The 27,647-nt window shown below is 46.7% G+C and overlaps 1 protein-coding gene across 3 annotated transcripts in view; it reads left to right on the top strand.

Moving 5' to 3' along the window:
- The window catches only part of ago2 (argonaute RISC catalytic component 2), a 108,941-nt gene that overhangs the window by 19,007 nt on the left and 62,287 nt on the right, over nucleotides 1-27,647 (top strand). For all 3 annotated transcript variants that reach the window (XM_085992402.1, XM_085992404.1, XM_085992403.1), the window contains exons 2-3: nucleotides 12,968-13,157; nucleotides 19,961-20,081. In XM_085992402.1, the coding sequence (XP_085848528.1) occupies nucleotides 12,968-13,157; nucleotides 19,961-20,081 (311 nt within the window). The remainder of the gene's footprint in view (nucleotides 1-12,967; nucleotides 13,158-19,960; nucleotides 20,082-27,647) is intronic.

The raw sequence follows: 27,647 nt of genomic DNA, 5'->3' as shown, positions 1-27,647 counted from the left end.
CTCCACAGATGCTGCCTGACCTGCTGGGTATTTCCAGCATTTTCTGTTTGTATTTTGGATTTCCAGCATCCGCAGTATTTTGCTTTTGTATATATTGTTATCTAGGTACTGCTCCAGCCTATTCCTTAGAATGGTTTCCATTATTTTACCCATTTTGATAGGCTAATTAACATGTAATTGTCATTGTCAGATTTGGCTTGTTTTTTAAAATCTAGGCAGTACTTTTTCTTCAATCCTGAGCAATATTTCCCTACAAGCTTCTCATTCACTTCCTCCAGTTTGCCCTATGCTAAGCTGTATATCTTCCTAGGGCTGATAACCAGTCCCTTATCTGTGAATTTATCTCCCTCTATAACGCTTGCCATTCTGTATGGAAATGTTAATTCCAGTCTCTCGCTCTGCTGTCTTTAACTAGTAAGCAACATTCACAATAGCTTTGTCTGAAGCTGTGTGTTTCCACTTCTGGAGGCAAAAGTGGCAAACAAATGCCATTTTCCTGGCCACAGAAAGGCTTGACTTCTCAGTCCGGGGATACTGTGTTTGCATTTTCAGCCTATATGGACTTCCCCCAGCCATCCCCGAAGCTTTGGGGTCAAATATAAAAGTTACAGATCACAGCATTTCAAGTACTGTGTGTGCAAAAGATTGAACTTGCACAGTTGTTTTTCTATTGTTGTCTGGTGCCTTGAAATCTGCCCTGCAAGGTAAATAGGGTGGATCGCACAGCACTGGTAAAACATCATACTGCAGAAGTAGTTCTGTAATAGTTTATGCTGTTCATTTACTTTAGTTTTTTTCAGGTTATCATGGGGGAGGGGGTGAACAGCGGCGAACCACTTCCTTAAAAGGATGGGTAGGGAGTGAATATTCTTGATTTCTGTGAATATCCACAGAGTGGAAGCATGGGAATAAGCTGTCCCTTGTTGATGTGTGTATGAATAGAGGATGGTGTATGGCTTGGTGAGATCAAGGAAGGGAACATAAAAATAAGTTGCTGGCCAGGGTAACACAAGCAGTGGTGTAAACAGCCATGTGATACAAAGTTTACACTAACAGATTCCTTAGTTTGCTTGATCAGACTTGCTAGTTTCTTTATCGTTGTGTATAAGGCAAGGCACTACTAGGAGGAGCATGTCTTTAAAATTAGATAAGGACCAGTGAAGAGTGCTGTTGAAGGAGATAGTCACTATTTATGCATGGAGCGTTCTCATTACCTGATGCACATTTTTATACTGGTGCATTTTTGTTTATTATGCAGTGCTGTTTCCATATATGTGATATGCCAAATAACTGCCTGAATCCATGAGGTTACAACTTAAAACTAAAGGCTTTTATTAAGTAAGAATCTTGGCATCAAGTTAACACAGGGCAACCATCATTCATCACCGACCCAGCCCTTATGAGTAAAACCCAGCTCTTTATAAATAAGACTCACACCAATCAGGAGGATCCATAAAGGCGGAGCTAGGGAGGAACATTAGTGGTTACACCTGTAAAACTACAGACATTAACAAGTACAACAACAGACAATCCAGAACACTGTTAATTCATCACATTCACCCCCTGCTATAGATTCAATCTGTCAGGAGGTCTGATAGTCCTCTGGGAATGACGTAACTCTTGCCGAGGCTCCTCCCGGAGTACCAACTCCGGTTCATCCGAATTCCCAGAATCATCAGTGTTTTCCGCACTGAGGGTTTGTGTCTCTGAAGGTCCAATACCACGATTAAAAACTCGACTCTCAGAGTCGAACTCTTTGAGCTCCAGCAGGTGCAAGATCTTTAATAGAGACCGTATCCTCTCGCCCATCCGGATATTGAATGTACGCATACTGAGGATTAGCATGAAGGAGTTGTACTTCCTCCACCAGTGGATCAGTCTTGTGGCCTCTCATGTCTGCGCAACAGCACAGGGCCCGTGGTCGTCCACCATGTGGGTAACGATACTCCATTAGTAGCTTTTCTTGGAAAGCTAAACATCCTTTCATGAGGGGTGGCATTCGTCGCTGTACACAAGAGATCTTATGGAATGCAGCACGTCTGGTAGGACATCCTGCCAGCGAGAGGTCGGCAGGCCTCGCAACTTCAGAGACAATCCGATAGCCTTCCACACTGTCGCATTTTATTTCTCGACCTGCCCATTACCACGAGGGTTGTAGCTGGTAGTTCTACTCGTTGTAATTCCTTTCGATAGCAAAAACTGTCGCAATTCTTCGCTCATAAAGGAAGAACCCCTATCACTATGCCAAACAAAGAAAGCAGTTGGCAGAGGCATTTAATTACAACAGCACTGGCCACATCCGGACAGGGGATAACAAAAGGGAACCGAGAGTACTCGTCTATAATAAGAAAATAGACATTACGGTCGCTCGATAGAAGGGGACCTTTAAAATCGAGACTCAAACGCTCAAATGGTCGAGTTGCTTTAATAAGATGAGCTGGCTCAACGGCTTATCGAAGCGGGGTTTGCATGCAGCACACACGACAGGTTCTGGTCATTGTCCGGACCTCCTCAATAGAGTAGGGTAGATTGTGGGACTTAATGAAGTGGTTCATTCTGGTAACCCCAGGGTGGCAGAGTGCATCGTGGAGACTTTGAAGCTTATCTATACCTAGACTAGTACATACTCCTCGTGAGAAAGCATCCAATGGCTCATTAAATACTCCAGGCCTGTACTGAATATCATCATAGTCATATGTTGACAGTTCTATTCGCCATCTTAAAACTTACCATTTTTGATCTTGCCTCTCTGCTTAGTATTGAACATAAAGGCCACAGATCACTGGTCAGTAATAAGCGTAAAATGTCAGCCAGCGAGATAATGTCTCCAATACCTGACTGCTTCGATAATCGCCTGCGCCTCCTTTTCCACTGAAGAATGTCGAACTTCTGGGCCTTGCAATGTACGAGAGAAGAAAGCTACTGGTCTACCAGCTTGGTTAAGAGTTGCTGCCAACGCAAAATCAGATGCATCACTTTCCACTTGAAAAGGGATCTTCTCATCCACGGCACATACCACTGCCTTCTCAATGTCCCATTTGATATTACAGAAAGCCTCCTGAGCTTCCGCCGATAGCGAAAAAGACGTCGACTTAATAAGAGGTCGGACTTTATCTGAGTAGCTAGCCACCCACTGGGCATAGTACGAAAAGAATCCCAGACACCACCTTAAAGCTTTTACAGTGTGAGGTAAAGGTAATTCCTTAAGTGGGCGTAATCTTTCAGGATCCAGCCCGATTACCCCATTCTCCACAATGCAACCAAGAATACACAAACGTGTAGTATTGAAGGTACACTTGTTTTTGTTGTAGGTCAGGTTTAACCTCTTTGCCGTCTCTAGGAACTTCGTGAGATTTTGATCATGCTCCCGTTGGTCACGCCCACAGAAAGTAACATTGTCCAGGTACGGGAATGTTGCTTCCAACGCGTATTCATCCACCATACGATCCATCTCCCATTGGAAGACGGATACCCCATTCGTCACTCCAAAGGGCACCCTAAGAAATTGATACAGGCGCCCATTAGCTTCGAAGGCCGTATAAGGTCGGTCTTCTATTTTGATAGGGAGTGGATGGTAGGCAGACTTTAAATCAATGGTGGAGAACACTCGATACTGAGCTATCTGGTTCACCATCTCAGAAATACAAGGTAAAGGATAGGCGTCCAATTGGGTATACAAGTTTATAGTCTGGCTATAATCGACCACAAGTCTTTTCTTTTCATTAGTTTTAACCACCACCACCTGGGCACGCCACGGGCTATTACTGTGTTCGATGATTCCCTCCCGTTGAAGCCTTTCCACTTCCTCTTTTATAAATGTTTTATCTTCTGAACTATACTGTCGACTCTTAGTCGCGATAGGTCTACAATTAGGAGCAAGGTTCACGAACAAAGAAGGCAGACTTTTAAAGTAGAAAGGCCGCAGACTGTGAGTGGAGGCTGAGACCCACCATACTTAAGGGTGACGCTCTCATGCTGACACTGGAAGTCCAAACCTAAAATTAAGTTCACACACAACTGAGGTAATATAAGGAGTTTAAAGTCCTTATACTCCGTATCCTTAACGGTCAATGTGACTTTACAATATCCAGTTACCTCCGAAGTAAGGGACTTGGACGCCATCACAATTTCACTTCGAGTAGGATACACCTTCAATAAACAGGAGTTAACAAGGTTGGGATGTATAAAACTTTCAGTACTGCCACAGTCTATCAAATACCCAGTAGGACGACCATAATCTTAATGTCCATCATAGATTTCGACAAGGAACACGGTATGGTCTGGTCAACCGTAACCGAGGCTAGAGTAAAACGATAGGCGGCAGCAGAGAAGACATCAGGTACAGGATTACCCTTACACACTTTACTAAAATGTCCCCGTTTCTTACATTTAAAACAGGTAGCCTCTCTGGCTGGGCATCTTTGCCTGGAGTGTTTAGGTTGGCCACAAAAATAACACTTAGACCCATGGGCTACAGCCGCAACAGTAGGATTAAGTGGAGGCTCCATTGACGTTATGGATGCCTCCATACTCGGAACACACGAGGCTGAGAGAGACGCATGGGCTGATGCATACACTTTTAAATTATTTTGGGCTACATCTAACGATCGAGCTGTAACAACGACTGTTTTTAAAACTAACGAGTCATTCTCGAGGAGTCTCTGTCTCATATAATTAGATCGAAGGCCAGATATGAAAGAATCACGGATGGCTTCTTCCTGATACAATATGGCAGAGACAGCCTTGTAGTTGCAATCCTTTGCCAAAGCCTTAAGATCCTGCAGGAAATCATCCAGGGATTCCTCGGGTAATTGCCTGCGAGTAGACAAAAGATACCTGGCGTATACTTCATTAACTGACTTAAGGTACTGGGCCTTAAGAGCTGCAAGGGCCTCTTCATATGTAGTAATATCTTCAAATATAGAGTAAATTTGATGACTTACCAAGTTGGTTAAAAGACCCAACTTGTTAACCGTCGGATCGATCGATGCGATGAAGTATTCAAAACATCGAAGCCAATGCGTAAATTTCTTCGATGCATCTGCCGAGTGGGGATCGATATCCAGATCCAGGTTTCAAAAATCGATCCATCTTCCAAAGTTGTTACTTAATAAAATTGATGTGCCAAATAACTGCCTGAATCCATGAGGTTACAACTTAAAACTAAAGGCTTTTATTAAGTAAGAATCTTGGCATCAAGTTAACACAGGGCAGCCCTTATGAGTAAAACTCAGCTCTTATAAATAAGACTCACACCAATCAGGAGGATCCATAAAGGCGCTCTTTTAGTTGAACCAAACATAAACAAATAGACTGTAACTAATTAAACTTTAAATAAACCTTAACAAATCAAATTAAAATTTGGTTGTCCAAATCAATTATGCACTCCAGTCCCCCCGGCGCCCACCGGTAGCGGAAGTACTCGAGCGAGCCGGCGGACACCGCGTGCTCCATCTCCAGGGCCACCCGGGCGCGAACATGGCCGTGGAAGAGAGGGAGGCAATCTGGCTGGATGACCCCCTCAACTGCCCGCTGCCTGGACCAATTGATGGCTTTTTTAGCCAGGCCCAGGAGCAGACCCACAAGGAGGTCCTCCAACCGGCCCGCTCCCCTACGCACCGGGTGACCGTAGATCAAGAGCGTGGGACTGAAGTGCAACCAAAAATCGAGGAGCAGCCCCTTCAAATAATGGAAGAGGGGCTGTAACCTCTCACACTCAGTGTATATGTGAAACACTGACTCCTCCAGGCCGCAGAAAAGACAGGCGGCCTGGGAGTCCGTGAACCTACTTAAAAATATATTGCACGGGACTGCTCCGTGCAACACCCTCCAGGCCAAGCCCCCAATAGAACAAGGGAAGACTCCCGCATAGAGAGCCCTCCATTGGGGACCTCCGCCTCCACCGGAAGGCAAGACGGCACGCCAAGACGTCCTGATGGCAGGCGAAGATGGCAAAGTGGAGAGTGTGCAGGAGCAGCCCGTACAGGAAATACCTCCGTGCGGAATGAAAAGGCACGGAGGGTATTTCCTCGAGACAGCTCAAGTTGTGAGGCGCCGGCTCCCGAGGGGAGTTTCGGGGCTGGCCGCCGATGAGGAATTCCGTCCGAACGGGGGAAAGCTCGGGCGGGATCGCCCCACGCGCTTGAGCCGCCTCAATACACCTTGTGGCGCCGGGGCGCAGTGTCGCTTTCATCGACTCGATGGCATTGACCGTGAGCTGGACGTTGGCCCAAGACATGCGCCGCGCCAACTCCTCCGGCGCCATTCAGCCCGCTCCTCCGCCATCGAGCAGGTCCCTGACTCTCGTCACCTTGCCAGGCACAGCCCTGCGCTCCGCCAGCCACCCGAACCCGCGGACGTGGAGGTGCGGATTCCTGAGCAGCGGCTCCCGAAGGATAGCCGCCATTCCTGACGGGGGAGAGCTACGCCTGGAAGCGACGTAGTTCCAAACCCATAGCAGTTCCTGGTAGAAGACAGGCAGCTCCCGCAGGCTGGCACGCGTGCCGCCCACTTTCACAAACAGGAGCTGCATGTCGTAATTGAGGCCGTGCAGAGCCAGTCCCGTCAACCTCTTCCGCAAGAGGCGCAGGAAAGGCTCTATGCAAAGGGTGTATAACTGACCGGACATGGGGTATCCCTGACGCACCCCCCTCCCGAAGCGAAGGGGTGCCGTCAAGGACCCGTTAACTTTAATCAGACACTCTGCGGCAGCGTACAGAAGTCAGATCCGGGCGACAAAATGCGGCCCGAACCCGAATGCACGCAGAGTCCCGAAGAGATACTCGTGATCCACCCTGTCGCACGCCTTCTCTTGATCCAGGGAAAGGAAGGCGACTGACAGACCAGCCCTCTGGGAATGGTGGATCAGGTCCCGGACCAGATGGATGTTATCGTGGATAGTCCGGCCCGGGACCATGTAGGACTGGTCGGGGTGGATCATGTGGGCCAGCACGGCGCCAAGGTGAGCAGACATGGCCCTGGCAAAAATTTTATAGTCCGTGCTGAGGAGGGAGACTGGGCGCCAGTTCTTAAGGAGGCGGAGATCGCCCTTCTTAGGCAGCAGGACAATAACCGCCCTGCGCCAAGAGAGGGGCATCTCCCCGGTCGCCAAACTTTCCCCCAGGACCCGCGCGTAGTCGCCCCCCAAGACGTCCCAGAACGCCCTGTGGAACTCCACAGTCAGCCCGTCCAGCCCTGGGGACTTTCCCCTGGAGAGCTGGTGGAGGGCACCGGTCAGCTCCTCCAGACTCAGAGGAGCGTCCAATTTTTCGGGACCCTCCAGGCCGACCTTCGGCAGGTCCTCCCGCAAAACTCTGCGCGCATCCTCGCTGGACGGATCCGGAGAGAACAGAGCCCTGTAATAGGCGCGGGCCTCCGCGCTGATTCCCTCCGGATCCGAGACCAGAGATCCGTCGTCGGCCAGCAGCCCCAAGAGCTGCTTACGGACCCCCCCGGTCTTTTTTCCAGCGAGTAGAAGGGGGAGCCGCGGTCCAGGTTCCGCAGGAACTGGATCCGCGACCTCTCATACGCGCCTCGGGACCCGACGAGCTGCAGGTCCTTCAGCGCGCCCTCCTTCTCTTGGTACACCTTCCGCAGGGCCGGGTCCTCGACGACTTGACCGAGACGGGACTCCAGGTCGAGCACGTCCTTCTCCAACTGCCCGACCCGGGCCTCCCGCCTCTTGGTTGACCCCTTCGCGTACTCCTGACAGAAGAGACGGACGTGAGCCTTGTCCACGTCCCACAATAGCCTCAAGGAGGGGAAGCCCCCCTGCTTCCTTCTCCAGTCGGCCCAGAACCGACGAAACGAATCCCGGAACCACGCGTCCTCCAGCAGCAGGTCATTAAAATGCCAGTACGCGGACCTCCCCCCGCGCGCGCAGCGGAACGAGCTCCGCCCACACCAGGTGGTGGTCCGTGCACGGCACTGGCCGCATGGAAGCCACCGGAATGCAGGAGACGTACGCCCGGGAAATGTAAAGGCGGTCGATTCTGGACCTTCCTCCTCCAGACCCCACGTAAGTGAAGGCGCTGGAGTCGGGATGGAGATTTCGCCAGACGTCCACCAAGTCGAAGGACCCGACCAGGTCCCTCAACTTCTCCATCGCCGCCGGGCATCGCGGGGGACCCGGACGGTCCCTCGCCTCGAGGGTGCAGTTAAAATCCCCCCCCCCCCCCCGAGGATGACGCACTCGCCCACGTCGATGGAGCCCAGAAGAGCGGACACTACTTCAAAGAAGCGCACTTGCTGCGCACCGGCCTGAGGGGCATACACGTTCACTAGATGGAGCGGCACGCCCCCCAGGCGAACAGTGACCTGGAGCAAGCGGCCCGGCACGTGCTCCTTGACCCCCAAGATCTCTGACTGAAAATGCGGGGCCAGCAAGATAGCCACCCCGCTGGAAACGTTGGAGAGGTGACTCATGCTGACCCCTCCTTGCCATTCCAGGAGCCATGTGGCCTCGTCTCCCGGAACGGTGTGGGTTTCTTGCAGGAAGCACACCGCATACGTCCCGTCCCGAAGGACCAAAAGGTTATTAAATCTGCGGCGAGCCTCCCTGCTGCCGTTGATGTTGAGGCTGGCTATGGTTATCTTCATATCAGAAGCATAGTGCAACCTCTACCAACACCTAACGGGAGGAGGGAGCGCAGCCGCGAGTCGACCGCCACTCCCTCAGCAGCCCAGTGAGGAACGACCTGAGCCGACGCAGCTCGAGCGAGCTCATGTCCGCGTCCATGATCTTGACGGCGGCGCGGACCCACCCGATGAGCAGCGCCAGCTCCGACCACCTGGCCAGCCGGGTCTTGTTTTGACGACCCTGGCACACGGCCACAAAATCCCGGAGTTCCCTGACGGGAATGAGGGGAGACTCGGCGAGGGGCACGAGGTCATCCATCGCCTCGTCGGCGATTGAATCCAACTCGTCCTCCGCGTCCATCACAGAGTCCCCGTCCTCCTCCGGGGGGTCGCCACCAGCGGCCGACCCGTCTGTCGCGCAGTGCGCAGCGATCGGCTCGGCCGCATCGGCCGGCCCCGCCTCTGCCCGGATCCCACCCCCAGGATCGGTGGCAGAGGATTCCTCCCTGGGCTCCTCCGGGGGCGCCGGGCCAGAAGACGGCGGCGGTTCGGAGTCCCCCTCCCCCTCAGACGCCAGAACGTCCGGAGAAATCGGGGAGTAAACAAATGGAAATTCCTCTAGGACGTCCGGCGCCGGAGACACAGTCAGGGGGCCCTCCCCCTCCACGCCACCAGCCTCCGACCCAGCGGAAGGGGTGCCTTCAATTAAACCCTCCACCAGGTCGAGCAGCCCCTGGGGAATGTCCGGGTCATATTGGGCGAGCTCATTTTCCTCGAGCTCGCCCGACCCAGACCCCAGGCCGCCCAACCCGGCGAGGGGTAACGGCACCGAAAGAATATCAATTTCTGCCGCGAGTTGTTCCGTGACCTCCCCCACGAGCAGGGTCTCATCCCCATCCCCGGGAGGCACGTGCTGGACAGACACATCTGCCTCAGCCTCCCGAGGGACAGGTGACCCCTGCCGATCGCCGGTGATGACGACAGCGGGGGGGCGCAGTACCCGCGGCGGGCGACGACTCCCCCAGGTCGGAGGGACCTTCCTCTTCCCGGTCCGCCTCCTCTTCTAGGGGGTCGCACCTTTTTAGCACGGAGGGAGCCCGCCATGTCTCCAGAGGCGGCCTCCTCAGCTCCCTCCGGTGGAGCAGGTTTGTCGGGTTCCTCGGGCCCGAGCCCAGCTGCAGGTATTGATGTTTCTGCCGCGGCGGTCGCGACCACAGGCTCGGGCACGAGGTCCCTCCCACCCTCGTCTGCCCCGACCAACTCCGCGAGGAGCGCGGCTGTCAGGGGCTCCAGGTTCAAGGGCTCGCCTGCCCCGGGGGGGACCCACCCTAAGGTGTTTGGCTTTTCTCCGCGCCTTCTTTCCGCCCGGACGCACTCTTCTTTCCCCCCCCCCCCCCCCCCCCCCCGCTGGAGGCCTTGATGGCATCGGCCTCCGACGACAACCGTGCATCGGTTGTTTGGGGGAGCTCGGCAGACCCAGGGAGAGGAGCAGCGGTGGCGCCCGCCTTGGCTGCACCAGACGATCCGGCGGCCTTGGAGGCGGGGCAGTTTTTCCTGATGTGCCCCACCTCCTTGCAGGCGTGGCACCGCACGCCGTCCGCCGTCCAAAAGACGCGATAGGCGGTCCCCTCGTGGAGGACGACGAAAGCCCCGTCAGTGTCCTCCTCCTGCGCCAGCTGAATAAAGAGCTGGCGCCGGAAGGAGAAGACGTGCCAAAGGCTGGCTTCCCGGCAGCCGAGCGGGATAGGCGTGATCCCCGACCTCGCCTCCCCAAGATGGCGTAAGTGGGGGAGGAGGAGCTCACCAGGAATATAGGGTGGGACGTTGGAAATAACGATCCTCCGCGCGGTGGCCTCGAGAGGATCCACTGGCAGGAAGGTCCCGCCCACGGTGAGCCCCTTGGCGATGGCCAGGGACACCGCCCGCTCCGACCCCAGAAGAACACAGCCTTCCCGTACATTTTTGAGGCCGCGACGATGGCTGAGGGGCCAACAACCCCAGCCATGGCTTTTACGCAGGCCTCAATAGTCATGTGGGGGTGAGTGTAGCTCTTCACCCCAAGCTTTTTAGTTATTAAAGTGAAAGGTGACGGGGCAGCAGGAGCAGCCGTGGCTGTGGCTGCCACCGCCGCATATGACCTTGCTGACCCCGTCACCGGCGATGAAGTAGTCGCCATTATGGGTGGTTTTTTAAAAAAAGAGCCACACTCACCCCAAGTCACAGGCCTGAAAGTGTTAATGGCCTCAGGTTAATTAGTGTCTTCTCTTGAGCAGAGGGAGCTGTTAAATTGAAGGCACACACATCCCCTTATTAATTAAAATTGGGAGAGGGGCCTTCTCCCCTCTGCTCAAGTGGCAATTAATGTATATAAAATAGAGGTGCCTCAGAGAGAGAGGCGAAGAGAGAGAGAGAGAGGGGGGGGTGTTGGGAAGGAGGGAGGCCGCAAGGGCAGGGTCACCACTCAGGATGGTGGGTGGGTGTCGGCAGGGGTGCACTCTGAGGGAAAAAAAAAGCCTGTTGTTGGTCTTCCGGTGGGGGGGAGGAAGATGTCTTCACCTGGGAAAGCTGGAGAATGCCCAGGCTCAGTCCTTTACACCAGGTCTTAAATGGGTTGATTGACTTCGCCTAGGCAGCTCCAGCTGTCCCAGGTCAGGCAGTGGAAGGGGTGTTTTAATAGTGGTGTGTGTGGCCTAGTGTTTTACAAGAGACACACACAGACACCCCTTGGTGTTCTGGCCTTCTGTCTTCTTTCCTCCCCCCACCTACAAAACAAAGTCTTTAGGAGAGTGCACCTAATAACACCCACCTGTAGATGTTCTTATTCTCCCCCTCTTCCAAAAGGTTGGTCGGTGGTTGTTTCTCCCCTCTCTCCCTCTCCTGAAAAGGAGGCCAATTTGGGGAGGCAGTGATGGGAAGGACCTCTCCCCTGGTTGATGATGAAGTTGGCCTTCCCCTTCTTCCTCTCCTCTCTCTCCAGGCACCTCAGTAGTTGAAGTTGATGGTAGAAGGAGACTACCACTTTCCACTCTGTTTCTCCTTAGACAGCAAGGCTGAGAATGAGCTGAGCAGGTCCAGTCCCTGCCTTGACTCTCTGTCCAGGTCGAGGCTTCAAACTAAAGGCTTTTATTAAGTAAGAATCTTGGCATCAAGTTAACACAGGGCAACCATCATTCATCACCGACCCAGCCCTTATGAGTAAAACCCAGCTCTTATAAATAAGACTCACACCAATCAGGAGGATCCATAAAGGCGGAGCTAGGGAGAAACATTAGTGGTTACACCTGTAAAACATTTACAGACATTAACAAGTACAACAACAGACAATCCAGAACAGAGTTACTTCATCACATTATGTACATTTTTAGTATTTTTCTACAGAAAGAAAAAAATGCACTCAGATTTATAATGATTTTAGCAAAGAGCAATGGTAAGTGTGAAATTTTTTTGTTACCAAATTCTAGACTTTAAAAAAACTAGGATTTAGGTAAAGTGGAATAGTTTTTAAAATGTCATACTATGTTCACTTGAACTGCAGAAAGTATGCAGCAACATAGTCAGATTATAGATTTTATTCTCCCAACTCCTTATGTCTGAGGAGACCATTTGAAGCTAAGTAACATGAGGATAAATATTGCTTATAGATTTGGTGGTGGTGGGAGCAATTTAAGGTGATGAGTTAGGAGGATTACGCAAGTAGTGTAATTGTACCAGTACAATAAACCGAGTGACAGCCCCGCTGGTTGGGTTGCTAATAGTTGAAAGCTAAAATGTGATCATAATTTGGTTCGTTTGATGTTTGTGTTCTCAAAAATCCTGGGGGTTTACAGACACAAATCTTTGACGGTAGCAGGACAAGTTGATAAAGCTGTTGAAGCATATGGGATCCTTGGTTTTATAAATGGAGGCATAGAATACGAAGCAAGGAGGTTATGCTAACCCTTTATAAAACACTGGCTAGGCCCCAGCTGGAATATTGTGTCCAATTCTGGGCACCGTGCTTTAGGAAGGATGTCAAGACCTTGGAGAGGGTGCAGAGAAGATTTACCAGAATTATACCAGGAATGAGAGACTTCAGTTATGTGGTGAGACTGGAGGAACTGGAATTGTTCTCATTGAGGCAGAGAATATTCGCTTGAAATGGAAAAATTTACGAGGGGCGAGGGAATGGGACTAATTGAATAATTCGGGTACAATGGTGCTGTATGATTCTATGAAAGCACACTGATTATTACAGGAGTTACCTAGCTTGGTCAGAATTGTTGATTCAGTAAGAATTATTCACGTCTTGTGTGTCTTTCTAGAAATGCTAGAAATTTTGAGTTAACTGTAGACGTGATTTATACGTAAAATCTCTTTTTAATTCTCTCGTGCAATTGCATTTCTCTGCTAGATCCATCTTCCCCAACGCCGCCAGTGCAGACACTGTCAACTTTCAAACCACCTGTGAGACCTGATTTTGGCACTATGGGTCGACCAATCAAGCTGCAGGCCAACTTCTTTGAGGTGGACATTCCAAAAATTGAAATCTACCATTATGATATAGACATAAAACCAGACAAATGCCCAAGAAGAGTAAACAGGTAATGTGAAATAATTTTAACAGTCAATTCTGTTTTAACATAAGTTTCCTGAATGGGAAATTTCTGCTGCTCGAGTACTTGTTAACCATAATTTTTACTGCTCTTTTCAGGATCTTGGGGTTAAAAGATTGCTTAGAGGATTCTCCATAAATTTAGTCTTGTGAAGCAATTATTCTAATCCTGAGCATGCGTGGGACCAGAAGGAAGGACAAAGTGAACAGTAAAGTCTGTGTCTGGTGCAGGACCTGAAGCAGCGGTGGCAATGAGGCCTGGATTGGATTGCAGGAGGGGGCTAATATCGAGAGAGATAGTGGCAGGAGTGGGGCTAATATCGAGAGAGATAGTGGCAGGAGTGGGGCTAATATTGAGAGAGATAGTGGCAGAAGTGGGGCTAATATCGAGAGAGATAGTGGCAGGAGTGGGGCTAATATTGAGAGAGATAGTGGCAGGAGTGGGGCTAATATCGAGAGAGATAGTGGCAGAAGTGGGGCTAATATCGAGAGAGATAGTGGCAGGAGTGGGGCTAATATCGAGAGAGATAGTGGCAGGAGTGGGGCTAATATTGAGAGAGATAGTGGCAGGAGTGGGGCTAATATCGAGAGAGATAGTGGCAGGAGTGGGGCTAATATTGAGAGAGATAGTGGCAGGAGGGGGCACTATCTCTCCCACAGGGCAACAACCATGTGTGTGGCCAGACCCCTTTATATGTCACACCAGCCATCGCAAATCGGAACAACCTTGACTGTGAAATAAATAAAAGCGGTAGGGAGGTAGTGCAACTCTGCCGAGCCTTAGGCCTGTACATAGTTAACGGTAGGTTCAGAGGGGACCCCTTAGGGAGACTCACATATTCCTCAACTCTTGGGTCTAGTGTGGTGGATTGTACAATCACTGACCTGGACCCCTGCGATATCAACGCATTCACTGTTAGGCAGCAATCCCCCCTCTCAGACCATAACCAAATAAAGGTGTACCTTAAACTTTCTGCCCAAACTACAGACACAAAAAAGGAACCCAGTAAGCTCCATAAAATAAACCAGACATACAAATGGGCCCCAGACAGTGGAGATAAATTCATCACAGCACTAAATTCACCTGATCTCACAAGTAAAATATCAAAATTTAAAGAAAATCTATATGAGATCACCAGAGATGGTGTAAACATGGCCATAGATGATATAAATATGATCTTCCATGAGGCAGCTGTAAAAGCCGACCTTGTGAAACAGAAGAGGAAACGTTACAAAAGACAAAAAAATGAGAAATGGTTTGATCACGAATGCAAAAATGCCAGAAAAGACCTGAGAAAAATATCAAACCAAAAGCATCGCCAACCAAACAATCCAGACCTACGTATTAGATACAATGAGACCCTCAAAAGATATAAACACACCATTAGGAACAAAACACAAAATTATACCCACAAAAGACTCGAAGAAATTGAAAACTCCATTAATCAAAATCAATTCTGGGATATGTGGAATAACCTGAGTACAACACAATTGCAAGCATTACCAATCCAAGATGGCGACATCTGGAGAACATATTTTGAAAACCTCTACAAAGACATCCCAATAAACGAAACAAACCCAAGTCAACATCATGTCACAGAAAAACTCCACACATTAGAAGCAACAATTAAAGACAACCAAAACCCTCTAGACTCCCCAATCACTTGGAAAGAACTGGCCACAAAAACAAAATCTCTCCACCTAAAGAAAGCCTGTGGTCCAGACAACATCAAAAATGAAATGCTCAAGTTCAGCAATATGGAGATGCAGGGTGCTGTACTCAAGTTATTCAACATCATATTACGTTCAGGCTGTTTTCCCGATATCTGGTGCCAAGGACTCATCTCTCCCATATATAAAAGTGGAAACAAATCAGACCCAAATAACTACCGTGCCATCTGTGTCAACAGTTGTCTAGGGAAGTTATTCTGCAGTATTCTAAATAGTAGATTGCTGGATTTTCTTAACAAACATAATATCCTTAGAAAAAATCAAATAGGCTTTCTTCCAAAACACCGCACCACCGACCATATCTATACCCTTCACACTCTCATTGGAAAACATATACACCAAACAAAAAATGGGAAAATATTCGCTTGTTTCATTGACTTCAAGAAAGCTTTTGACTCTATCTGGCACGAAGGGCTCTATTACAAACTTCTTCAGTGTGGAATAGGGGGCAAAGTCTATGACCTTATTAAATCGATGTATCTGAAAAATAAATGCGGTGTCAAAATTGGAGACAAATGCACCGGTTTCTTCACCCAGAGAAGAGGCGTCCGGCAGGGCTGCAATTTGAGCCCGACCCTGTTCAACATATACATAAATGAGTTAGCAGACATGCTGGAGCAAAGCGAGTCACCGGGTCTCTGTCTCCTAGATGGGGAAGTGAAATCCCTGTTCTATGCGGATGACCTGGTTCTGCTGTCTCCCACAGAACAAGGATTACAGCAACAATTAGACCTACTCGACAAATACTGCCAAAATTGGGCCCTGACAGTAAATCTAAAGAAAACCAACATCATGATTTTTCAAAAAAGGCCCAGATGTCAGGAAAACAAATACCAGTTTACTCTCAGTGATACCATCATAGGACACACTGAGCTACACTTACCTTGGTCTAACCATCACAGCATCAGGGAGCTTCAGCATAGCAGTGAATGCACTAAAAGAAAAAGCCCGAAGAGCCCTATATGCAATAAAAAGAAAATTCTACAACATCCAAATTCCAATTAAAATCTGGCTCAAAATATTTGACAGCATAATCCTGCCCATTGCGCTGTACGGTAGTGAAGTATGGGGCCCACTCAATCACCATAGGTACGCTAAATGGGAAAAACACACAATAGAAGCCCTACATGCAGAATTTTGCCGAAGCATTCTTCGCACCCAAAGGAAAACACCAACAAATGCATGTAGAGCCGAACTAGGCAGATACCCACTGATAATAAACATCCAAAAACGAGCACTAAACTTTCTAAATCACCTCAAATCTAGTTCCCCAGACACCCTTCATTTTAAAGCCCTCCAGACCCAAGAGCTGAACCCAGAAATGAGTCCCCTGAGTCAGCTGCTACTGAAACTAAGTACTCCTACTCAGCCGGACCCTGACCAGTCCCAGACCAACACTGCCCTCCAAACACCAATCCGAGTGAACCAAATCATTAAACAATGCAAAGAAACCTACCTGGAACATTGGAACAAAATAACCAAAAGCCAAAGCAGATTAGAATGTTACCGGGCCCTAAAAAGAGAATATAAACTGGCAGACTATCTCTCGACCATCAGAGACACAAAACAGAGACAGACCCTCACCAGGTACAGACTAAGCGACCACCAACTGGCAATTGAAAAAGGAAGATACAAGAAATCCTGGCAGCCTAGAGAGAATAGAATATGTGATCAATGTCTGGCCGGCGAGGTTGAGACAGAGATGCACTTCCTCCTAAAATGCGAAAAATTCAACAAAACAAGAAACATATTTTGACAAGCTCATCCAAACAACCCCAGATTTCAAAGAATTGGATGACCTGTCAAAATTAAGATTAGCCCTGGGAGAAGGAGACAGACCATACCTTGGTGCCCAATATGTAACAACATGTCACAACCTGAGGAACAGTGAGGGACTAACGAGCACACCCATAGCATATATAAACATTAAGAATGTTTAAATCAATACCGAATGTACCCAACGACTGTTTAAAAATTAATACTGAATGTACCCAACGAGGGTCAACGACTGTTTAAATTAATATTATCTGTACCCAACGAAGGTCAAAATTGTTTGACACCTACAGAATGTTGGAAAACTGTACTTTTTGTTATGTAAGCTTTGGCAATATGGTTCCCTGTAAACTTTCATGCCAATAAAGCATTTGAATTGAATTGAATAGTGGCAGGAGTGGGGCTAATATTGAGAGAGATAGTGGCAGAAGTGGGGCTAATATTGAGAGAGATAGTGGCAGGAGTGGGGCTAATATTGAGAGAGATGGTGGCAGAAGTGGGGCTAATGAGAGAGATAGTGGCAGAAGTGGGGCTAATATTGAGAGAGATAGTGGCAGGAGTGGGGCTAATATTGAGAGAGATAGTGGCAGGAGTGGGGCTAATAGAGAGAGGGATAGTGGCAGGAGTGGGGCTAATATTGAGAGAGATAGTGGCAGGAGTAGTGGGGCTAATATTGAGATAGTGGCAGGAGGAGTGGGGCTAATATTGAGAGATAGTGGCAGGAGTGGGGCTAATATTGAGAGAGATAGTGGCAGGTGTTGGGCTAATATTGAGAGAGAGAGTGGCAGGAGTGGGGCTAATATTGAGAGAGATAGTGGCAGGAGTGGGGCTAATATTGAGAGAGATAGTGGCAGGTGTTGGGCTAATATTGAGAGAGAGAGAGTGGCAGGAGTGGGGCTAATATTGAGAGAGATAGTGGCAGGTGTTGGGCTAATATTGAGAGAGATAGTGGCAGGAGTGGGGCTAATATTGAGAGAGATAGTGGCAGGAGTGGGGCTAATATCGAGAGAGATAGTGGCAGGAGTGGGGCTAATATTGAGAGAGATAGAGCCAGGAGTGGGGCTAATATCGAGAGAGATGGTGGCAGGAGTTGTGGGGCTTATGTGAGGAATATCAGCAGTTTGAGTGGGGGGCTTGCAAATCAGGAGAGTGGGGCTTATATGAGTGGGAAGTAGCCACATTGTGGTTAAGGCCAGGAAAAAAGGAGCAAGTATAGGGTTTGGGGCTGCTTCGGGTAGAGGCAGGGAAATCTGGTGCTGTACAATGGCTTCTGGGAATTGTGGTCTGGTTGCTTTAACATTATCATAATCATCAGTCTTGTAGGGCAATTTATAAACACTTGAAGCAGAGGAAGATAAATGCCAGTGAGATTAGATTTAGAGTGCTCTAGAAAAGATGAGCTGATTGGATTTCTGTGCTGTTACCTTCTATGTCAACTTTTTCCCATTTATAATTTCATCTATCCACATTTAGTATGGGATTTGCCTATGTAAACTTGTAATTGCACATTCTGGCTGCTTGGGAACTTTTCTGCCCAGTCTGAACATCCTTATTGTCCCTCTCTGAAACAATGAGGATGTTCAGCATGGGTACAAAGCCACCTTATTTTCCTTTTGTGTAAGTTTTGCTTTCAGTTTTTATCCTTTCCCTCATACTTTTTTTTCAGTTTAATTTTAACTTTAGATATTTTGTTCTTAGAGTCTCTGAGGCCCCTGTTTCTTCTTCACTGTTAAAAATTAGGATACATTAATTTTTTTATTATTGGTTCTTTCCTGCCTGACCCCCTCCCTCATCCTAGCTCTGTCCTTGTGTTAATACTCTTAACGTGCCAAATGCATTAGGCATAAATCTATACCACATTAAATCTGGATTTCACATGACACTGATTCCTAACGCCGTTGCCACGTTTATATCATGTTAACTGTAGCAATCCAAAACCACCCAAAGGCAGAAGTACTAAATATTGAACAATAAATTGATTAAAACATTGTTTTCTCTCAAGCTGGAAAGCGGTTATTGAATGGAACTTGTACTCTGTTAAAATTCCCTGCTCCTGAGGTATGATCTTTCATCTCACCGGATAAATAAATTGCAACACCCAGGGTAGCAAGCATTCCTTTCCTCCCAGAATGTCTGACTTTAAGATGGGGATTGAATTAAGTCTACGTAACCTGGTTCCTCCATCTCTGCCCTTTCACTCCAAAGACTGTACTTGACCTTGACTTCTTAAGTGCAGTGCCATGGCAGATTGACCTGTTACAATGAAAGTAGAAAATAATCAGCAAGAAAGGAAAAGAATACCGACACTGAACCATTTATAATAATAATGAAAAATAAATTGACTATGATTAAGCTGACAAATTTGCCATACACGACAGACAAGTACTATTATTCTAAATATACATACTGTGACACTGCATTTATACCACAAGCTTTTAACTCTTCTGTTCAAATTCTTTTGTTGGAAAATGTTTGTAGTAGTGCCGTCAGTGGAGGGAGGTGAAATGTCTTGTGTAAGTACAACTAGGCCGTATAGAATTGAGGGTAACAATTATTATTGCTTGAACATCAGGATACAGGAAACTGTTATATCCGGGACCGAGCTGTTGCCGATCTATCAAAACTGCCGGACATACAAAGTTAATGTTGAAGCATACGGAGGTTTTCATCTCCGTATCTGACAACAAACACTGTTGCTTAGCAACAGCTTGTAAACAGTCGGTCCGTACCTTGGAAGCATCTCTGTAGCTTAGCAACAGCTTCAGAGAGACTTTCCAGAGCCCGACTGTTGAAAACAAAGCCACGAGAAGAAAAAAAACCGAACAAAACGGCTCCTGATTTCTGCCGGTAGATCGAGGTTTCTGGACATACAACCTCCGGATAAACCAAAGTTTCCTGTATATTGCAAAATAGTACGGTATTGGCACGGTCCAAATTTTGGTAACAATTTGAAATTTTGCTATTAAATTGGACACACTCCTGTAAATGGAGGTGATCAGCTGTGGCTCAGTGGGAAGCACTCTCGCCTCCGAGTCGGAAGGTTGTGGGTTCAAGTCCCACTCCAAAGGCTGGAGCACAAAAATCTGACACTACAGTGCAGTATTGAGGGAGTGCTGCACAGTTGGAAGTGCTGTCTTTCGGATGAGACGTTAAACATTTTGTGCTTGGATTAAGAATTTGTACAATAGAAGTGAATTAAGCCAGTTTGGGACATTTTTTCATATGCTTGGATAAAATATGCATATATCCAGTCAGCTGCAGAAGTGAAATAATTATTTTACTTTTCAGGGAAATTGTTGAACATATGGTTCAACATTTTAAAAATCAGATTTTTGGTGACCGGAAACCGGTGTTTGATGGAAGGAAGAACCTCTACACTGCAATGCCTCTTCCTATAGGGCGAGACAGGGTGAGTAAAATTAAGTTATGAACTTCAAATTGTAAAGCACTGGGTGCTTACCTTTACATTAGGTCAGCCCAAATATTGCCTTTTAATATGCAGAGGTTTGAAAAATGTAGAGTGCTGGTTTTCTCTCACCACAGTCTTGTAAATATTGTAATTTATATATTTGCAAAATGGGAGACAGATAGCTAGTAGGCATTGTGAACTGTTGTGAAAAAAATGTTGTGAATTGTGTCAAAGGAAGTATTCCTTTCCTCTTATGAGAGAAATACTTGTATTTTGTACGCTATTGTTGAAAAACCAAATGTTGTGTGGCTTCTGTAAAACCTTTAGTCCCAAGTCTGGGTTTAAACATTTGTGGTACTCATTCAAGAACACATTTCAAATCTAAGGTGAAAGTAAGATCCCACTTTTACTGAGGTCAGATTAAAGACATGCATCATCATCTGTGGAATGTATTTACAACAACCAAGTTGATTAGACTGGCTGTACCTGATTTCTGTTCAGGCATCTTACTTTGTAGATGCTTTTTGTGGTTCGTTTAACCTATTGTATTGTCTCAAATGAAATTCCTTGAACCCAATGATGGGTGAAACTAGAACTAGGGGGCATAATCTTAAAATAAGGGGCTGCTCTTTCAAAACTGAGATGAGAAACTTCTTCACTCAGAGGGTGGTAGGTTTGTGGAATTTGCTGCCCCAGAAAGCTGTGGAAGCTACATCATTAAATAAATTTAAAACAGAAATAGATAGTTTCCTAGAAGTAAAGGGAATTAAGGGTTACGGGGAGCGGGCAGGAAATTGGACATGAGTCTAGGTTCGGAATGGTCATGGCCCTGTGGGTAGTGGAGCGGGCCCAGGGGCCGTGTAGCCTGGTTCTGCTCCTACTTCTTGTGTTCTAATTCTGTTAGATTTCAGGAGATGGTTTTATTCCTGTTCCTGGCTGGGGTGGAGATCGCCTTTACAGAAGGTAAGTACTGTAGAAAATATAGGGACAGAGTGATCTCCTGGAAGAGTTTCGATCGCCTAGATGGGTCGGAGAGGAATTTCCCAGATTTTTTTCTCCCAAATTGGCCATTGGGTTTTTTATCTGGTTTTTCGCCTCTCCCGGGAGATCACATGGGTTCGGGTGGGATGGAGAGTGATAGAAGATTTGAGGTTAGGATCAGATCAGCCATGATCTTATTGAATGGTGGAGCAGGCTCGAGGGGCCGATTGGCCTACTCCTGCTCCTATTTCTTATGTTCTTATGTTCTCCATCTCAACAGAGAACTCACCTGCACTATGTAAAATATTCCTGCCTTCATTGCATGGTGGCTTCACATCTGCTTTTATAGCCAGTACAGTATGAACTATGGGGCATGGCTTGTATCCTAGGAGTAAGCTTACTTGATAACTATGTTCTGATCAGTTTCACAAGTGGCTTTTCATGTATATTCTGTTTGTTGCACAAGAGAGGTTAGAAGGGATGTAACTGTTTTGCATACAAACCATTATGTTTGGATTGTGGAGTTGTGATGGCACAACAGCAGCTTGCACTTGCATACTGCCAAGCAAACATTCCACGGTTCTCCACAAAGGAATAATTGGTGCGAAGCAATAAGAGCTCAGATTTGGAGGAATATATGCAGGTGGGGTGGAGGGGCTCAAGGAGGAAGTTCCAGAGAGAAGGACTAAGCTGACTGAAGGCTGTGCCACCATTGGTAGAGTGGAGGGAGGGATTTGTGCACAAGAGGCCAGAGTCAAGACTGAAGAGGCACAGGTTGAGAGGTAGGGCTGGAGGAGGTTGCTAAGATAGATTGAGGTAAGATCATGAAGGGATTTGTGTTTATATGAAAAAGGATTTTAAAATTGTGCCTTGGTGGTGGAGCTTTGGGTGAGTTGGAACTTATTCGGGTAGAGCTCTGGACACCAGTGGGACGGGTGTTGGAAAAGTCAAGCTGGAAGGTACGAAGGGCTTGAGTAAAGTGGGCGATTGTTATGGAGGTGGAAGTAAACGGTCTTGGTGAAGGATAAACTATGGGGTTTGAATCTTAACTTGGGAGTGCATTGTCAGGTTTAGCCAATGCGAGCAGTTTAGGAGGGGAATTCAATCATTGCAATGGTTGTGCTTTTTGTTGCTGTTTGGTTGGAGATGTTTTGGCTCGTCCATGATTTCATGACAGCCAAGTGATCTGAGCACGCAATTGTGATTATGGAGTTTAGGGTGATGGCACACGGGTAGAGCTGGGATGTATATTGGTATGTGTATAAGGCAATTGTCGATTTTCCATGTGTGCTTGCCATATACAATGATTGTTGGGCAACATTATCCTCTTTGGCTTGCATTACTCCTTTGCTCCTCTCTCTCCAAGACACACACAATTAGTGTTTAAACTGCAGCAAAAATGCATTTGTGACTTTCTCCAGATTGCAGGTGTATTTCAAGGAAATAGCTAACACAGGATTGCTACCATAAGATTAGAGTAAGGATCTTGGGTTTCCCCCATTAGGTTATCGATGGAAAATAAAGCTGAAACCTTAAGTGTCAGCCATGGCTTAGTGGCAGCACTCCAACGAACTACTTTTAATGTAGTAAAATGGCCCAGGGTGATTCACAGGAGTGCTATGAAACAAAATTTGACACTGAGCCACAAGTTATGACAGGTGGCCAAAAGCTTGGTCAAAGAGGTAGGTTTTAAAGATCATCTTAAAGGAGGAGAGATGTGGAGGGATTTATGAGGGAATTCCAGAATTTAGGCAGCTGAAGGCATGATGGTGGAGCGATGAAAATCGGGGATGCGCAAACAGCCAGAATTAGAGGAGGGCAGAGATCTTGGAGGGTTGTGGGGTTGGAGGAGGTTTACTGAGCTGTGGAGGGATTTGAAAACTGGGATGAACATTTTTAAAATGAGGCGTGGCTGGACCGGGAGCCAATGTAGGTCAGCGAGCACAAGGGTGATGGGTGAACGTGATTTGATGTCAGTTAGGATATGGGCAGCAGAGCTTTGGATGAACTCAAATTTACGCTCGAGTGTCAACCGTGGCTCAGTTGGTAGCGCTCTCGCCTCTGAGTCAGAAGGTTGTGGGTTCAAGTCTCTCACTATTAGACTGGAGCACAAAAATCTAGGCTGACACTCCAGTGCAGTGCAGCACTCCCTCAGCACTGTCAGATGTGTCGTCTTTCAGATGTGGTGTTAAAACGAGGCCCCGTCTGCCCCCTCAAGTGGACATAAAAATCCCATGGCACCATTTCAAAGAAGAGCCGGGGAGTTATTCCCAGAGTCCTGGCCAATGTTTATTCTCAATTAACATCACTAAAACAGATTATCTGGTCATTATCACTTTACTGTTTGTGGGAGCTTGCTGTGTGCAATTTGGCTTTCACGTTTCCTACATTACAACAGTGACTACATTTCTCAAAAGTACTTCTTTGGCTGTAAAGCACTTTGGGATGTCCTGAAGTCGTGAAAGGCACGATATAAAGTCTTTTTTTTTTTTGCGGAGGCTGCAAGCTGAGAGTCCGGCCAGGAAAGTATTGGAATAGTCAAGTTTGGAGGTAACAAAGGCATGGATGAGGCTTTCAGCATATTGGGACGTCCTGAGGTGGTGAGAGGTGCCATATAAATGCAAGTTTTTTTTTTTAAGAGCCTTGATTTATAATCATAGAATCATACAGCTCTTTGAAAGAACTATCTATCTAATACTTCAACCCTCTTGCTATTACTGTACCTGTAGTCCTTTTTTAAAAAAAAAAAAAAAAAAAAAAAAATATTTTTAACTATATATCCGCTTCCCTTTTGAAAATTACTATTTAATTCACTTCCACCACACTTTCAGGCAATGTCTACCAGATTAGAACAACTCCGAGTTTAAAAAAAAATCTCCATCTCCCCCTGACTTTTTTGCCAATTATCTTAAACCTGTGCCCCCTGGTTACTGACCCTCCTGCTAATGGCAACTGTTCCTCCTTATCAAAACTCCTCATAATTGTGAACATCTCTTATTAAATCTCTCCATAACCACCTTTGCTCTAAGGAGCATAATCCCAGTTGAAGAACATAAGAAATAGGAGCAGGAGTAGGCCATATGGCCCTTCGAGCCTGCTCCGCCATTCAATAAGATCATGGCTGATCTTCGACCTCAATTCCACTTTCCTGCCCTATCCCCATATCCCTCGATTCCTCTGGAGGCCAGAAATCTAGCGATCTCAGTCTTAAATATACTCAACAACTGAGCATCCACAGCCCTCTGGGGTAGCGAATTCCAAAGACGCACAACCCTCTGAGTGAAGAAATTTCTCCTCATCTCAGTTTTAAATGGCGACCCGTTATCCTGAGACTCTTGATTCCTGGTTCTAGACTCTCCAGCCAGGGGCAACAGCCCCATAGCATCTACCCTGTCGAGCCCTGTAAGAAATTTATACATTTCAATGAGATCACCTCTTCTTCTAAATTCCAGAGAATATAGGTCCATTCTATTCAATCTCTCCTCATAAGACAGCCCTCTCATCCCAGGAATCAATCTAGTGAACCTTCGTTGCTCCATCTCTAATGCAAGTATATCCTTCCTTGGGTAAGGAGACCAAAACTGTACACCGTCTCACCAAAGCCCTATATAACTGCAGCAAGACTTCCTTACTTTTATACTCCAACCCCCTTGCAATAAAGGCTAACATACCATTTGCCTTCCTAATTGCTTGCATGTTCACTTTCTGTTGTTGGTATACAAGAACACCCAAATCCCTCTGAATATCAACATTTACCAGTCTCTCACCTTTTTATAAAAAAAAAAAAAAAAAAAAATTCTGGTTTTCTATTCTTCCTACCAAAGTGGATAATTTCACATTTCTCCACCATTATACTCCACCTGCCACCTCCTTGCCCAATCACTTAATCAGCCTATATCCCTTTGCAGCCTCTTTGCATCCTCACAGCTTACTTTCCCAGCTAGCTTTGTTTCGTCAGCAAAATTGAATATACAGGAAACTCTCTTTTTACCGGCACCTAAATAACTGGAAATCTCTCTTAACCGTCAATTCAGGAGTAGGTTCAGGTAAGTTTTACTTCATATTAGTGGCCGTGTAACCGGGGTTCCTGGATCTGTGGCCGTGTAACCGGGGTCCCTGCACCTGTTGCCATGCAACAGGGACGCCTGGATCTGCGGCCGTGTACGGGGCTCTCGTACCTTAGTAAGTATACACCTCTAATCTGGACTTTTTGATCAACCGGTACTACACCGGTCCCGTCGGTGCCGGATAAAAAGAGTTTCCTGGAGTTTCCTGTATTGCACTTGGTCCCCCCTCATCCAAGTCATTGATATAGTTTGTAAATAGCTGAGGTCCAAGCACTGATCCTTGCGGCACTCCAGCAGTTACAAGCTAGCCAGAAAATGACCCGTTTATTCCTACACTCTGTTTTCTGTCTGTTTACCAATCCTCAATTCATGCTAATATATTGCCCCAATCCTGTGAGCCCTAATCTTGTATAACAACCTTATTGAATGCCTTCTGAAAATCTGAATATACTACATCCACTGGTTCTCCCTTATCTATCCTGTAAGTTACACCCTCAAAAAACTCTTAATAGATTTGTCAAACACGATTTCTCTTTCATAAAACTGTGTTGACTCTGCCTAATCATATTATGATTTTCTAAGTGCCCTGTTACCACGTCCCTAATAATAGCTTCTCTAGTCTCTCCACATAACTGAATTTCCTGATCCATGGTTCCATTCTGGTATATCTCCTCTGCATGCTGTCCAACACCTTGACATCCTTTCTAAAGTGTGGTGTCCAGAATTGGATAATACTCTAGCTGAGCTCTAGTCAGTGATTTATGAAGGTTTACCATCACATGCTTGCTTTTGTGTACTCTACATCTATTTATAAAGCCAGGGATCCTGTGTGCTCTTTTTAACAGATTTATCAACTTGTCTTGCCACCTTCAAAGATTTGTGTATGTGAATCCCTGGGTCTCTCTGTTCCTGTATCCCCTTTTTATTGTGCCATTTCGTATATACTGCCTCTCCTAATTTTTCCTTCCAAAATGCATCACTTCATACTTCTGTGCATTAAACTTCAACTGCCATGTGTTTGTGTATTTCACCAGTCTGTCTATGTCCTCCTGATGTGTGCTATTATCCTTCTCACTGTTTACTGCATTTCCAAGCTTCGTGTCATTAGCAAACTTTGAAATGATGCCCTCCATACCCAAGTCCAGACCCTTGGGGGGCACCGCAGTATAAGAACATAAGACCCAGCCTCCACAGCCCTCTGGGGTAGAGAATTCCAAAGATTCATGACCCTCTGAGGAAATTTCTCCATCTCTGTTTTAAATGGGTGACCCTTATTCTGAAATTATGCCCCCAAGTTCTAGATTCCCCCACGAGGGGAAACATCCTCCATGCATCTACTCTGTCAAGCCCCCTCGGAATCTTGTATGTTTCAATAATATCACCTCTCATTCTTCTAAACTCCAATGAGTATAGGCTCAACCTTTCTTCATAAGGCAACCCCTTCATCTCCAGGGATTAACCTAGTGAACCTTCTCTGAAGTGCCTCCAATGCAAGTATATCCTTTTCCTTATATAAGGAGACCAAAACTGTACGCAGTACTCAAGGTGTGGTCTCACCAATGCCCTGTACAGTTGTAGTAAGACTTCCCTACTTTTATACTCCAGCCCCCTTGCAATAAAGGCCAACATTCAATTTGCCTTCTTAATTACTTGCTGCACCTGCATGCTAACTTTGTGTTTCATGTGCAAGGACCCCCAGATCCTTTTGTACTGCAGCATTTTGTAGTCTCCCTCTATTTAAATAATTTGCTTTTTTATTTTTCCTACCAAAGTGGATAACCTCACATTTTCCCACCTTCTCATCCATCTGCCAAATTTTTGCTCACTCACTTAGCCTATTTATATCCCTTTGCAGATTATTTGTGTCCTCTTCGCAACTTGCTTTCCCACCTATCTTTGTATCATCAGCAAATTTGGCTACATTACACTCGGTCCCTTCATCCAAGTCATTAATATAGATTGTAAACAGCTGAGGCCCCAGCACTAATCCCTGTGGCACCTCACTAGTTACAGTTTGCCAACCTGAAATTGACCCATTTATCCCAACTCGCTGTTTCCTGTTAGTTAGCCAATCCTCTATCCATGCTAATATATTACCCCCAACCCCATGAGCTCTTGTGCAGTAACCTTTTATGTGGCACCTTATGAAATGCCTTCTGGAAATCCAAATACACGACATTTACTGGTTCCCCTTTATCCACCCTGCTTGTTGCATCCTCAAAGAACTCTAGCAAATTTGTCAAACATGATTTCTCTTTCATAAAACCATGCTGACTCTGCTTGACTGTATTATGATTTTCCAAATGTCCTGCTACTACTTCCTTAATAATGGACTCCAACATTTTCCCAATGACAGATGTTCGGCTAACTGGTTTATAGTTTCCAGCTTTCTGTCTCCCTCCTTCAACAGGGGTGTTACATTTGTGGTTTTCCAATTTGCTGGGACCTCTCCAGAATCCAGGGAATTTTGGTAGATTACAACCACTATCTCTGCAGCCACTTCTTATAAGACCCTAAG

This window comes from Somniosus microcephalus, chromosome 7 (genome assembly GCF_052327205.1).
Source record: "Somniosus microcephalus isolate GS21.2 chromosome 7, FLI_Smic_1.0, whole genome shotgun sequence".
In the NCBI taxonomy this organism is placed as follows: Eukaryota; Metazoa; Chordata; class Chondrichthyes; order Squaliformes; family Somniosidae; genus Somniosus; species Somniosus microcephalus.
The sequence above is the reverse complement of the archived record's forward strand: the minus strand, read 5'-3'. Positions and strand labels throughout refer to the sequence as shown.